Source organism: Myxine glutinosa, chromosome 7, assembly GCF_964187855.1.
Source record: "Myxine glutinosa chromosome 7, kmMyxGlut1.1, whole genome shotgun sequence".
NCBI classification, from domain to species: domain Eukaryota; kingdom Metazoa; phylum Chordata; class Myxini; order Myxiniformes; family Myxinidae; genus Myxine; species Myxine glutinosa.
The window spans coordinates 189,564,433-189,578,921 of record NC_136267.1 but is presented as its reverse complement, the minus strand read 5'-3'; the positions used below and the strand labels follow the sequence as shown (position 1 = coordinate 189,578,921).

The window sequence follows — 14,489 nt, the reverse complement described above, 5'->3', positions numbered from 1 at the left end:
CATAAACAAGTCAAACCCGCGAATTATAGTTTGCAAGCACTTAATTAAATCTTTTGCAATTTGCAATTGATGGTAAAGCATCATCAGAGATGTTACCCAATGAAAACACTTCGTGGGATGTCCCACCAGCTGTGTACACAAATCAACCCCGTGAGTTATAGAATGCAAATGCTTCATTAAATTTATTATTGAAATTAGCAGACAGGCTCAATACGGAATCATCTGATAACATCCCCCACAAACAATGTGCAGAGTTTTCACCCCTCCTGCAGCCACCCACAATGCTCGCATTCCTACATGTACAGAAAGTGTCTTGGGTCTCGATCATTTTTCTCGTCCTGTTGCTTTGACCTGCGTTTTTGACTCTCACTCTGCTCATCGTTCAATCATGGCTCCCAAGTGCAAGACCAGCGCAGGAGATGCGTTGACTACCAGAAGGCAGAAGAAAGTGATGATCCTGAGACAGAAAGTGGAGCTGTTGGACCGGCTTTCGAGAGGAGATAGTGCGGCCTCTGTGAGCAGGCATTATGGCATCAACGAATCCATCGTTCACTACATACGGAAGAAGAAGAAAGTGATTTTGTGAGAGTTTTTAAGTGAGCGCTGTATTGAGTACGAAGGTGGTCACCCATTTCCGGGATGTCCACATAGAAAGGATGGAGAAGGCTTTAAGCATATGGATCGAGGCCAACACGCATAAGAATATGCCTTTGAGTGGAATTCTCATTCACGAAAAGGCCAAACAAATTTACAATCATCTGTCTGGTGTGGGTGGTGCCAACACAAGTGATGCGCCGAGCGATGACGGTACAAGCAGCGTGGCTTCATTCACTGCAAGAAGGGGATGGTTCCATCGTTTCAAGGAGCGGTACTGCCTGAAAAATGTGAAACTCACAGGGGAACGTGCCCCCGCGGACCACTAGGCGGCAAAAACATTTCCTGCTCAACTCGCGAGGCTGATCAAAAAGAAGGGATACCCCACAGAGCAGGTATTCAACGCTGATGAAACCGGCCGCTTCTGGAAAAAAATATGCCCACGAGAACTTTCATCTCGAAGGAGACAGCATCGGGATTCAAGGCTGCCAAGGACCGGGTATCTCTTCTCCTCTGTTCAAATGCAAAAGGAGACCATGATGAAACCCATGATGTTGTAATGTTCCCTGAACACACGTGCTCTCAAGGGCAAGAACAAGCAAACTCTGCCCGTGTTTTGGAGGGCCAACAGGAAAGCCTGGGTAACAGCAGCAATCTTCCTGGACTGGTTCCATAATTGTTTTGTCGATTAGGTGGAGAGGTACATAGCGGGGGAAAAAAAAAACCTTGCGTTCAAGGTTCTCTTGCCCCTGGACAATGCTCCTGGCAACCCCGCGAACCTGGATGTGGCTCACCCAAACGTCGAGGTGATCTTCCTGCCACCCAATACCACCTCCCTCATCCAGCCACTCAACCAAGGTGTGATTTAAACATTTAAAACGTTTTTGTTTTTTTTGTTTTTTTGTTTTTTGTATACAGAATCGAGGCTCGTGAAAGAGTTAACATTTATCACACAAACAAATCAAACAGACAAACAAAATATATAACAAGAGGGAGCGGTAGACAAGATGGGGAGAGAAGGGGAAGCACACAAACACAACATTTGAGAGCAGGGACATCGGGAGATGTGTGGGAGGGAGAGGGCTTGGGGGGAGGAGGCGTGGGAAGGGGGAGGGGTGGGAGAAGTATAAAACACAAGGACACCAAGGACTTCCAGGAAAGGGTTGGGATTTCAAAAAAGTGGATTTGGGGTGAAATTAGCGGAGGTAGAAAAGATCAAGGTTTTGGATGGGGGAAGATAAGAGATGGTGGTGAACAGCTGTTTTAAAGACCTGGAGGGAGGAGTGGGATTGAAGAGAGTGGGGGAGTTTGTTCCAGAGGCGGGAGAAAAGAGGAATGAAGGAGTGAAGGTGAGCAGAGCGTCTTGATTTTGGCAGTTTAACCATAAGAGGGTTGCAGGCAGATCTTGTGCGACCTGTAGGAATATTTTGGGGACAGAGCCCAGAGAGAGCTGGGGGGGCAAGGCCGGAGAGGATTCGGTAGAAGACGGAAAGACCACCAACCTGCCTGCGGTGAGTGAGTGAAAGGCCCTTGGAGTTAGCTTCATCGTGGGAGATTCCAATGATTCTGAACGCTTTGGTTTCAACAGCGTGAAGACGAGCTAGGTGTGAGGCAGGAGCACCAGCCCAGAGGGGAGAGCAGTATTCCATTGAGCTGCGGATGAAAGCCTTGTATGTGGTGAGCAGCTCAGGTGTGCCAAGGAAGGACTTCGCACGACGGAGGATGCCCAGTTGGCGATTGGCTTTGGAGGCCAGATTTGAAATGTGGTTTTTCCCAGGAAAGATCATGGCAGATAGTGAGACCCAAAAGCTTGAGTGACAGAACATCTTGGAGAGGATTATTCAGAAAGTGGATGGGAGGCTTGTCCAGTTGGTCTTTTCGGAGAGACATCGTAAGAGTGTGAGTTTTGTCAGGATTGAAAGACATGTTACACTTGTTTGCCCAGTCTGTGATTTTGTCCAGGTCTGCAGAGAGTGAGGAGGCTGCAGACTGCCGATCTGAGGGATGAGGAATGGAGGAATGGAGATGAGGGAGAGTAGAGTCATCAGCAAAGAGATAGAGAGGATTTTCAAGAGAGTCAGAGAGATCATTGATGAAGAACCAGGAAAAGCACAGGGCACAGAACACTGCCTTGGGAACTCCAGCCTGAACAGGAGGAGGAGATGAGAGAAACCCATTCAGGGCCACACGTTGACTACGACTCGAGAGGAAGTCCGCCAGCCATGCGTGAAGATTTCCATGGATACCAAAGGAGGAGAGTTTGGTGAGCAGAGCGGGGTGCCAGACCGTATCGAAGGCACGTGATATGTCAAGGGAGACAGCTCTAATTTCCTGTTTGGCATTGAGGACCTCCATCCATTGTTGAGAAAGCAGAAGCACATGTCTAGAGTAGAGTGACCAGGTCTGAAACCAAATTGATGATCAGAGATCCAGCCATTGGAGAAGAGGAAAGATTTCATATCCGAGGCAATGATGGATTCCATGACTTTGCTGATAATTGGGAGAAGGCTGATTGGTCTGTAGTTGCTAGGATCTGTTTTTGCACCTTTTTGTGCAAAGCGGTGATGTTGGCTGATTTCCAAGCAGATGTCAGATGACCTTGAGCAAAAGAGAGGGTGAAGAGAACAGAGAGAGGGAGTGAAAGAGCGGAAGAACAGGATTTTAGGACCCGTGGGCTGATGCCGTCAGGTCCAGTTGCAGAATCAGAGTCGAGGGTTGACAGAAACTTTTCCACCTTGTCAGGAGGAAAGGAAACAGAGTCCAGGAGCAGCTGGGTACGACTGGGTACGGTGGGTACAGAGAGGGATGGGTTTGGGACACAATATTTAGAGGCAAACACAGAGTTGAGGCATTCAGCTTTTTCATGTGCGGAGTCAGCCGCGTAGCCATTTGAGGTGAGGGAGGGGATGGAGGCGGAACAAACACCAGAAACAGATTTGACCAGATGCCACCAGGATTTGGAAGAGGGAGACATAAGAGAGTTCGGTCTTGAGAACGGAGAGATATTGTTTCCTGGCTCTCCTGAGGGTGGACACACACTTGTTTCAGGCTTTGTGAAAGGAAATGAGATTTCCTTCCATTGGATTTGCTTTCCAGGAGACGAAGGCAAGTTGTTTCTGGGCAACAGCCTCACCAAAAGATTCCTCGTACCATGGACGGGAGAAAGGGTATGACAACTGAAGACGAGATGGGATAAATCTGTGCATGAGAGAGAGCAATTTACTTTGGAAGAATTCCCAGGATGAGTTGATCTCAGAGGCGGTAGAGATGGGAGACCAGTCCAGATGATTGATGGCTGCTGAAGACCGTGCCAGTTGGCCTGAGTGAAATGCCAGACTCGTCGACGCTGAGGAGGCGCTCTGCTGAGGAAGGATTCATGAATGTCGGCTTCGCGGATTATTGCCGACATTCGTGAAATTTGCCAGTGTTGGAAGGATTTCAACATTGCCCACTACACCGGCACCATCAAGGAGTCGCTGGATGAGGTGAGAGCCTCCACCATCAACGCGTGCTGGCACAACTTGTGGCCACAGGCTGTCAGAAACTTTACTGGCTTTCCCAATAACACTGAGGAGAGGCACATGATTGTCAGTTGGCAGTTGGGAGGGGAAAGCTTTGATGATGTGCAGGCTGAGGAGTTGGAGGATGTCATTGCCTCACATGGTGACAACCTCACTGTGGAGGAGTTGGAGGCCATTATAATGGTTTATGAGGAGGAGGAGGCGGGCACTGATGAGGAAGAGGTGCCAAGGTCCAACCTCACAGCCCATTTCTGCAGGACATGTGGGTGATTGTCGGCAGGTTGGAAGATGCTGACCCAGTCATGGAGAGTTACCTCAAGTTGAAGAGGGGCTTGGATGATTTGCTTCTGCCCTACAAAGAGCTACATCGAAACCTGCGGCAATCTGCCAGGCAGCTCTCCATTACCCATTTCTTCCGCCCTGTTCCCTCCACCTCAAGACCATCAGCACCCTCTCCTGCCGCCCTCTGTCTCCTCACCAGCGTCTTCACCAGCGTCCTCGCCAACACCCTCAACTGCTGCCGCTCCTGCCTCTCCCTCAGTGCACGACGTTGCAACACCATCATTTGGATCATCCTCACAGTTTGAGGAATTAATGGGTTTTTAATTCATCATCATCACCACAATCACCACCACCATCATCATCATCATCATCATCATCATCATCATCATCATCTTCTTCTTCATCAACTGAAAAGTTGCGTGTGTTTGTAAAATAAAAATTTAACCGGTACATGATGTGTTTTTTTCTACTTTCACGGTGCGGTATGGTTAAGCTGGTTCAGCACTTTTCATAAACTGTTAGCACATTCCGTCAATAAATTGGAAATGGTACCTGATGTTTTTATTTTTATTTTTAAGCATTTTTTGTGAAACTGTAATCATGTGTATTTGCGGTCGAAAACATTTTAAACTTAAAAAAAATTCCTCTGAATCAGGAACTGCCGGAAACCTATAACCTGTCCTTTTCCCTATTGAAACAACGCCGCGGCATCCATTCACGGGATTTTCATCGACCTTCGCGGATTATTGCCGACATTCGTGGGTTTTGTCTCGCCATTTCCGGGACTTTAATCGACCTTCGTGGATTATCGTCGACATTCACCTCGCCATTTGCGGGGTTATCGCCGACATTGGTGGGTTTTGTCTCGCCATTTCCGGGATTTTCATCGACCTTGGCAGATTATCGTCAACATTTTCGGGATTTGCCTCACCATTTGCGGATCTTTCCTCGCCATTCGCGGTTTGTTCCTTTCTATTCGCGGATTTTGGTGACTCGGGAACCTGTCCCCCCCTTATCCATTGAAACAATGCCCCACCATTTGCGGTTTCACAATTCGCGGGATTTTCCAGGAACGTATCCCCTGCGAATAGCGGGGTCCGGCTGTACTTCATTCTGCCATCCTCAAGGACAAAACATCGTCATTATATTCAACCTTCACCATATGAACAGCTCGATTGATTCTCGAATTCAAAGTCACCATAGTAACAACCTTCGAAGAGTTTCTATTTAGGAAGTGTTCATGGGAAGGAGAGAAGGATGGAGAGGTCTCATGTTGCCGTGTCTGCTGTGCTGTGCTGTGTTCAAAGTTGTTTAAACTCAAGGTTGTAAGATTTTCACCCGCTGTTGTGGATCGATCGATCAAGGAACCATCATTGTATCCTTGTCTTTTGAGCTAGATCACATGGAGTAAGAGCCATGCGTCTGCAAATGAACAACCGGACCCGTATTTATTATTTATTATTTTTTGGCCACAGTGTTGAGGATCATCAAACAGCGAAAACACTGAGTGCACCAGGACATAACATAATAAAAAGAACAGTAGAAAGAGGGGGTGGGCTGAGGGGGGAGGACACTAACAAGGGAGTTGAGGGTCAAAATAGAGGGAGACTTCGAGATGTGCTGAAGAATGTGGGGATGTGTTGAAGAATGTGGGGATGTGGTGAAGAATGTGGGAATGTGGGGATGTGGTGAAGAATGTGGGGATGTGTTGAAGAATGTGGGGATGTGGTGAAGAATGTGGGGATGTGGTGAAGAATGTGGGATGTGGTGAAGAATGTGGGGATGTGTTGAAGAATGTGGGGATGTGGTGAAGAATGTGGGGATGTGTTGAAGAATGAGAGCAAGTGGAGCACACGGAGTGAACTCGATGGATACAGCCACAAACTCTAAATCTCACAAGTGGAAGGAAAACTGGAAACTCAGAAAGTGGTGGGTTTGGGAGGGTAATGGAGGTAGAATACATCGTGGTTGTAGACCTTAGACGGTGGTGAATAGTTGATTTGGAGCCCTGCAGGGAAAATGACTTTGAATGGCCTTAACCTTTGAGTCTGGAATTTGAGAAGTGGGTTTCAACAGAAGGGGGTTGCTGCCAGACTACATGAAACCTGTGTGGGTGTGCGGAGGGTATAGGGGCACTGGGGGAGGCAGATCATGGAAAGGTGCACCCTGCAAGACTATAAAGCAGTAGAAGACAGAGAGACCACTGACATGTATGTGATGTGAAGGTTCTCGTCCCAGAGAGTCGATTTCATTTCAGGAGATTCCAATGATTTTGAAGAGCTTGATTGTCTTTGGCATCAAGCTGTGCAAGGTGTGAGCCAGGTGCACCAGCTCAGAGGGGAGAGTAATACTCCTTCAAGCTGCAGATGGAGATTAAGGTATTGTAGGTAAATAAAAGTTCACATATGCCAAGGAAAGCCTTTGCATGATTAGGAATGCACAGTCGGCGACTGGCTTTGCTGCTCAACTTAGATTTGTGGTTTGCCCAAGGAAGATCATGTTTGATTGTGAGGCCCAAAATTTAGTGACTGAACTTCTCGAAGACGATTAAGGAAGTAAATGGGAGGGTTCGCCAAATGGTCTTTTGGGGGAGACCGAGTGAGATGTGGGATTTGTCAGGATTGAAAGACATGTTCCAAGTGTTTGACCTGCTCGTGCTTCTGTCACAGTCGGCAGAGAGGGAAGGATGTTGTAGCAGAGGGTGGATCAATCAGGAAAGAGATGAAGAGGATTTTCTAGAGAATCAAAGATTGTTGATATGCGTACTTGGTTCGACTTTGGATACAGGAACGACAAATATTCCTTATTTAATGAATTTGATGATTTTTACGTTCCATGATGAAAATGTTTCTTGCATTGCAGGTTGGAAAGTACAATTGTGTTTCTGATGTGAGAGTATGCAGAAAACTCTATGTGCAGCAGCCATGCGTTGCAATGTTCAAAGGTGAAGGCCTGAATGCTTACGAGATTCATCATGGTAAGATCAATCACCTGTGTGTGTCTTTTTCTTTTCCTACAATGTCATTTTTACTTAACATATAATTGAGATTTTACGTTTAATTCTCTTGAGTTGCACATCAAGGTTCTTATTGTTGGCCTGGTTCACTCAACGGTTTGCGTTGTGATAACTTGCAAGTTTGGGTTTTCTCGTATTTTTCTTGCCATTAATTTACCACTAGATTGACTGCCCAGAGCTGCGGTATATCATAAGCTGGCAGGGATTCTAATGTTGCTCGAATAAATTACCAAATGCTAAATTAATATCCTTCCGGCTAATAAAATGAATGAATGAATGATCGTTTAAAGGCCATTTTCCCCCGCGAGAGCGGGGGTTAGCCTTGCGGGCCCCATGACAATCATGGTTCCCTGTTTGAGGCAATGTTTTTATGGCCGGATGCCCTTCCTGACGCCAACCCTTGGTCGCCTCTTACGATGTGCAGGGATACGGTGTACCTATTCTAAACCGGGGTACACACCGGGATCATTCATCCCAGCAAGCTGGTACTCAATTTGCCGACCTCGGAAGGATGACAGGCTGAGTCAACCCCCTGGCGTTAATTCAACGATCGACCGGGATTCGAACCCAGGATCCGAGGATCCCAAGCCTGCACCCTAACCGCTAAGCCAACACCAGGCTAATACCAGGCTTCCGGCTAATAATAAAATATATTTCGCAAAGATACAGTGCCGATGAAACGATCATATGAAGGGATAAATGCAATTTGCAGTGTTTAATGGGTGTCCATGTACGTAATCGGTGTTTGTCATCATCGTCCTCTCCCACTGGAATATCGACCTAATCAGGATCATATTAGCTGGTGGCTTATCATGAATATTCATGAGCTGTGCAAGCAAATCATTTGTTCACCTGGATCGGCAACTTGTCTGTCATTGCATTCATAACCACTTGATGGTTTCTGCTTTACTCCATCTAATGTGAAATACTTTACTCCATGTAATGTACAATTTTGCAGTAAGTGATTAATTCTCTTGACGATAGTTTTGTGCATCCTGGCATCGACATCGATTTTTGGAAGTAGGATTGGTGAAGATGTCAGTTGATTGACCCCCTCTCGAAAACATGGACTTTACTGCTGCATGTAAATTCCGTGATGCAACAGCAAGGAGACTACTAAAGGATTTAAAAAAATAGATCAGTGTCTATGCTACGAACTCATTATTTGGTTCATTGGATCATTTTTTAAAATTTTATGTTTTCTGATTTTGAAATCTATTTGTAGTTTAAACCTTGCCATGCATTCATTACCCTCGCCAGAGGAGAGGGTACTGCATTTGAGTCGGTTTATTTATTTGTTTGTCTGTCTGTCTGTTTTTGTATGCACAGAATAAATATGATTTTCTCTGCAACCGTTGGTCCGATTGACAGGAAATTTTCACCATAGGTGCAACTCTACCTGTAGAATTTTTTTAATGATAATTATGACGTCATAGGTCACATGGTTCGGCCGTCATCTTGGAAAAATCGAAAAACTTTGCACCTCTATATCTCTGAAAGCGCTGAATAGAAAAAAATTGAGACATGGCTCATTGTAAAGAACTCTCCATGGGGAATAAAATATGTTAATGATGATGTCATTGGTGCCTCCATTATGACGTCATAATTCGACAAGTACAAAACTTCATCCGATGAAGATGAAATTTCTTGAGCGCCATGTCGGCATAAACTAGCGGAGAAAAAATAATAATGATGAGGTCATCGGCCACGTGGTTCGGCCGCCATATTTGTTTTAACACAAAAGCCTTAAAAAACATTGGAAATACATCCTGGCGAGGGTTTGCAATCTCCGATTGCTCTTTTTCTTGTTATCTTAGGATTGTTGTGTGCAAGAGTTGATTAAAATAAACTAGTTTGGCTGAACTTTAAAAAATGGTTTCATAAAATAACATTCCAAGAGAATCGTTGAACTGTTTCTCCAGTCTTGTTCCTAAAATATTGTTCGAGCCACGGTTTTTTGGGTTGGCTATGAGGGGGACTCCCTGTTCCCCTCCACTATCAGTCTACTAGGTTACTCAGTGACCTCCGTCCAATTGCCGTTTACCTGTGCATCATGCGGTTTTCCAACTGGGTCTCACACCCTCGATATGCACTGACCTTATCTTTGAAGTCTTATTACGATGCAGCCGAGCAAAAACTGTCAGTGCACATCGGACATAGACTGGAGCCAATTAGTTTGGGTATACAACTTCCCAGGCTAACACTACATGCGGACTATACCAGACCAATGAAAGAAAGGACGGGCACAGACAGAAGGGAAGAACGATCAACAATGAGGGTTTTATTATAAGGATGACGTCAGGCGCAGCACATAAGCAACAAAAGCAATTCAATGTACAAGCAATCAAAATGTACAAAGGATCAAAAATGGACAGGCAATCAATAATATACAAGGGATCAAAAATGGACAGGCAGTCGATGTACAAGGGATCAAAAATGTACAAGGGATCAAAAATGGACAGGCAGTCAATCATATACAAGGGATCAAAAATGGACAGGCAGTCGATGTACAAGGGATCAAAAATGGACAGGCAGTCGATGTACAAGGGATCAAAAATGGACAGGCAGTCAATCATATATACAAAGGATGAAAAATGGACAGGCAATCAATAATATACAAGGGATAAAAAATGGACAGGCAGTCGATGTACAAGGGATCAAAAATGTACAAAGGATCAAAAATGGACAGGCAATCAATAATATACAAGGGATAAAAAAAAATGGACAGGCAGTCGATGTACAAGGGATCAAAAATGGACAGGCAGTCAATCATATATACAAGGGATGAAAAATGGACAGGCAATCAATAATATACAAGGGATGAAAAATGGACAGGCAATCAATAATATACAGGGGATCAAAAATGGACAGGCAGTCGATGTACAAGGGATCAATAATATACAAGGGATCAAAAATGGACAGGCAGTCGATGTACAAGGGACCAATAATATACAAGGGATCAAAAATGGACAGGCAGTCGATGTACAAGGGATCAATAATATACAAGGGATCAAAAATGGACAGGCAGTCGATGTACAAGGGATCAATAATATACAAGGGATCAAAAATGGGCAGGCAATCAATAATATACAAGGGATAAAAAATGGACAGGCAGTCAATGTACAAGGGATCAAAAATGTACAAGGGATCAAAAATGGACAGGTAGTCAATCATATATACAAGGGATGAAAAATGGACAGGCAATCAATAATATACAAGGGATGAAAAATGGACAGGCTATCAATAATGTATAGGGGATCAAAAATGGACAGGCAATCAATAATATACAAGGGATCAAAAAAATGGACAGGCAATCAATAATATTGTTACGAATTTGGGTAGAGGAATATATAGAGTCAGATAGATCTGTATAGGTAGGTATTCGACTGTCGCGATAGGGAATCTACCCTGTAATTTCCATGTGTAGTCCGGTTTGTCGGGATAAGCTGTATTGATGTCCCCGCTACGGGGGAGCAGGGTGTGATAAATAGTCCAGGGATTATGGATAAGATTCCTTTGTTCGTCCCCCCCCCCCCCCCCCTGTCGCCAAACCTTTGTCCCTTATGGCAATGCATGCACATATAAACACTTAGATAGGCCCTTTAGTGCACAAAGTAATTAAATTCCCTTCCCTGACAAAGACTTTGGAAAACAGGCAGGAAGCCATATCCGGGGCACTGCCGGATGGCCGCCGCCAGCTACACCTCCGGCAGGCCTAGCAACATCGAGTGACATGAGCTATAACCACGCTACAGGGAACGTGTGATTGGTTGGCGCAGAAGGCGCGAACCTCCAGCCAATCAGGGCGAGCAATACCGGTGCGGAAAGCACTCGGCCAGTGAGAGGGCGCCAGCAAAACAGAACATTGGAGGAGAGTGGACCCAGGTTATAAAAGTGCGTGCCGGACGACATTTTCTCTCTTGCGCTCTCTGGCTCTCTTGCGCTGCACGTCCCTCTCTGACTCGTCTGGGCTCTGTCTCTTTCCTCGCTGGTCGCTTGTCTCTGCGCTTCCCTTCTTGGTCTTGGGAGGTCCTTGGTGGTCGTTGGTTTGCCATCTTCGTGGTGCTTGGAGCGGTGCTCGGTGCTTTTGGTGCTGTGAGTGGGCGGGACCTCGTGTGCGATCGATTTGGAGCGAGGCGTGCCGCTGAACAGACGAGGCCGGGCCGAGCAGGTCGTTCGAGGCCTGGTGGCGCACGAGCGGGGCCGAGCGGAGCCCCGTTTGGACGGCGGACACAACAAGACGACTGACAGTTAAGACGCACCACATTTCACAAATACACGCATACGCTTTATTTTCCTTTCATTCATTCCTGTGTACTGTTGTTGAGTCTGGTGTGTGGGATCCAAATGTAGGACCATTATTTTATTACCGTCGCGTTCCTTGTTATCAGGTCCGTGAATAGATCTCTGTTTTTGTACATTCTAATTCGGTGTTCGAGTACGTTAATTCCCGACAGGACTGGAGCTGCAGTCGGCGCGCTCCAGGTAAGGGGTTTTCCCGCTTCTTCCTCTTCGCTTCTTCCTCCCGCGCTTCATAGTCGAATCCGTGTTTGGTCGTCGCCTCCAGTTAAAGCCGTTCTGGTCATCTGCGGGCCCTGGTATTAACCGGAGGGATGCTGCCTAATGGAATGTGCCTAATGGAATGCTCTAACAGTCTAATGCAACTGTATAGCAACACAATAGGTTTTGGATGAGGTATTAACCAAAATAGGGGGGAGGGAGTGACAAATAATGCTCCTTTTTGGTATCATTTTTTCTATAAAATTCAAAACTTAATATTATTATTGCTTTATTATTGCTTTAATATTCCCAAACGCAAGTACCTCTCCTTGTGAAAATGTTGGCTTCAGTATGACCCAAACATAAGTATACTATGAACTGAGCAAGTTACAAAAGTCTTAACAAGTATGCAAGTAAGGCAGTCGCTCGAGGGGTGGAGGTGGTGTGGGGTAGGTTTTGATGTCCGCGCTTGTTTGGTACTTTTACTTTATATGAATCGGGGAGAAAAAGGAAAAACGTAGCTCCTCGCACACGATGCATATTGACCCATGAAACCCAGTACACAGAAGAGGATCTGTAGGACTATCTGTAGAATTACTAATGAAATAACTACCTCGGGACCTGTTTATTGGTAGCCATTGCTATTGGGGATGCTGGTTCGCAGAACCACAACAATTAGGCCGTAATATATCGGTCTGCAAATGGATATAAAAACGGTTTTGCTCTACCAATTGTAAACGATGTGGAAATAGTTCTTTTCGATATATTTAAATGCGCTGATTGAAAAAGGGAATATCGCTTGTCGGAGTTGTTTGAGTTTGAATGTAGCGGGTGCGGCCTGACTCGCTTGTAGGAGTTGTTTGAGTTTGAATGTAGCGGGTGCGGCCTGACTCGCTTGTAGGCGTTATTTGAGTTTGAATACCTCATCCCTCAGATCGGCAGTCTGCAGCCTCCTCACTCTCTGCAGACCTGGACAAAATCACAGACTGGTCAAACAAGTGGAACATGTCTTTCAATCCTGACAAATCTCACACTCTTACTTTGTCTCTCCAAAAAGACCGACTGGACAACCCTCCCATCTACTTTCTCAACAATCCTCTCCAAGAAGTTCATTTCCCTCATGCGCCATAAAGAGATAACACTGCCATGGTTTTGGGTAAATGCCTCGGAGTTAAAGCTCAGTCAGCCATCCGTCACCCAGGGGTCTTAACCCCGGGGACGTGACTATGTTTTTCACATTATTCGGTGTATTCTTTGATGACAAGTGACGATATTTGTAGTCCTGTCATTTATTACCGTAATCATATTTTTCTGCTCTGTTATGTTTTGTTTTAGGACAGCACAACCTGTATGAAATACTTGGTTTTGCAAAGGACAGTGTCGGTTCATCAGTTGTCACGCTTGGCCCAGACACATTCCCACGACAGGAGAAGGAGCCCTGGCTTGTGGATTTCTTTGCTCCTGTAAGACCTTTTTTTTCCAAACTGACCAATAAACTATTGTAAATGATCATTTTCTTATGTAAATGCTTTTTCTTCATGCATTATGATATTTCTCAATGAAATGAAAATGCTCAAGTTTGTTGTAATTTATTCCAATGTAACATGAGGCTCTTCTCACACTTAATGTGATGGCCAAGTAACATGGGAGAATGTCAGTTATGAAAATGATAAAACGACTAAAGTTTTATATATAGTCAGGTTCACTATGTCAATAAATTATATTTCGTTCAAAATCATGGTAGATTAGCAAACCTATACATTTTTGGAAAGGTTATAGCATAAGGAAACTAAAAATCAATGTTTACATTTGGAGAGATACCTGTATGGCGGCCATTTTGGATTTTCAAAATGGCCACTGTAAAATACATATTTTGTTCTATTTCTGCCTCTAATTACCCTAAAAACTTTTTATAATATACTAAACCTATATTTTCAGGGACAAGGAATCCAATGAAAGTATCAGATTAGTGCTATGGGGAATGGTAAGACACGAATCAAAGGTTTTGAATTGCAAAATACTGTCTTTATATTCGCGATAAGTTGCATAATCAAATACATGTTATCATTTTGTACAGGCAGTTAATAACATCAAAATGTGTCACAATAATTTATATCACCAAACATACACAGGCAGTCAGCAAAATCATATATACACATGCAGTCAGTATAACTTCACATCTACGCAGGCAGTCAATGACAAAATATACACAGGCAGTCAATGGCATCAAACATACACGATTACAGAATATGACATTTAGAGTTCGTCATCACTGTCCTGTGTGTCGTATCCGACAATATAGTCCGCATCGTTTTCACAGTCCGTTCCACACAAGCAAAGGTCGGTCAAATTGATTGGCAAATCGAATTGGTCGAATGGTCGATCGAATCGAATTTGAATCGAATCGAATCGATCGAATTGGTCGAATGGTCGAATGGTCGATCGAAGCGATTGGTCGAATGGTCGAATGGTCGAATTGGTCGAATCGAATTGGTCAGAATTGGCAAATGTAAACATTGATTTTCAGATTTTCCATGTAATAACGTTTCCAAAAATGTATAGGTTTGCTAATCTAC

General features: G+C 44.7%; 1 protein-coding gene across 7 annotated transcripts in view; it reads left to right on the top strand.

Moving 5' to 3' along the window:
* Positions 1-14,489, top strand: part of DNAJC10 (DnaJ heat shock protein family (Hsp40) member C10) — a 280,936-nt gene that overhangs the window by 181,524 nt on the left and 84,923 nt on the right. For all 7 annotated transcript variants that reach the window (XM_078782635.1, XM_078782634.1, XM_078782636.1 and 4 more), the window contains exons 13-14: positions 7,260-7,374; positions 13,249-13,376. In XM_078782635.1, coding sequence (XP_078638761.1) covers positions 7,260-7,374; positions 13,249-13,376 — 243 coding nt within the window. The remainder of the gene's footprint in view (positions 1-7,259; positions 7,375-13,248; positions 13,377-14,489) is intronic.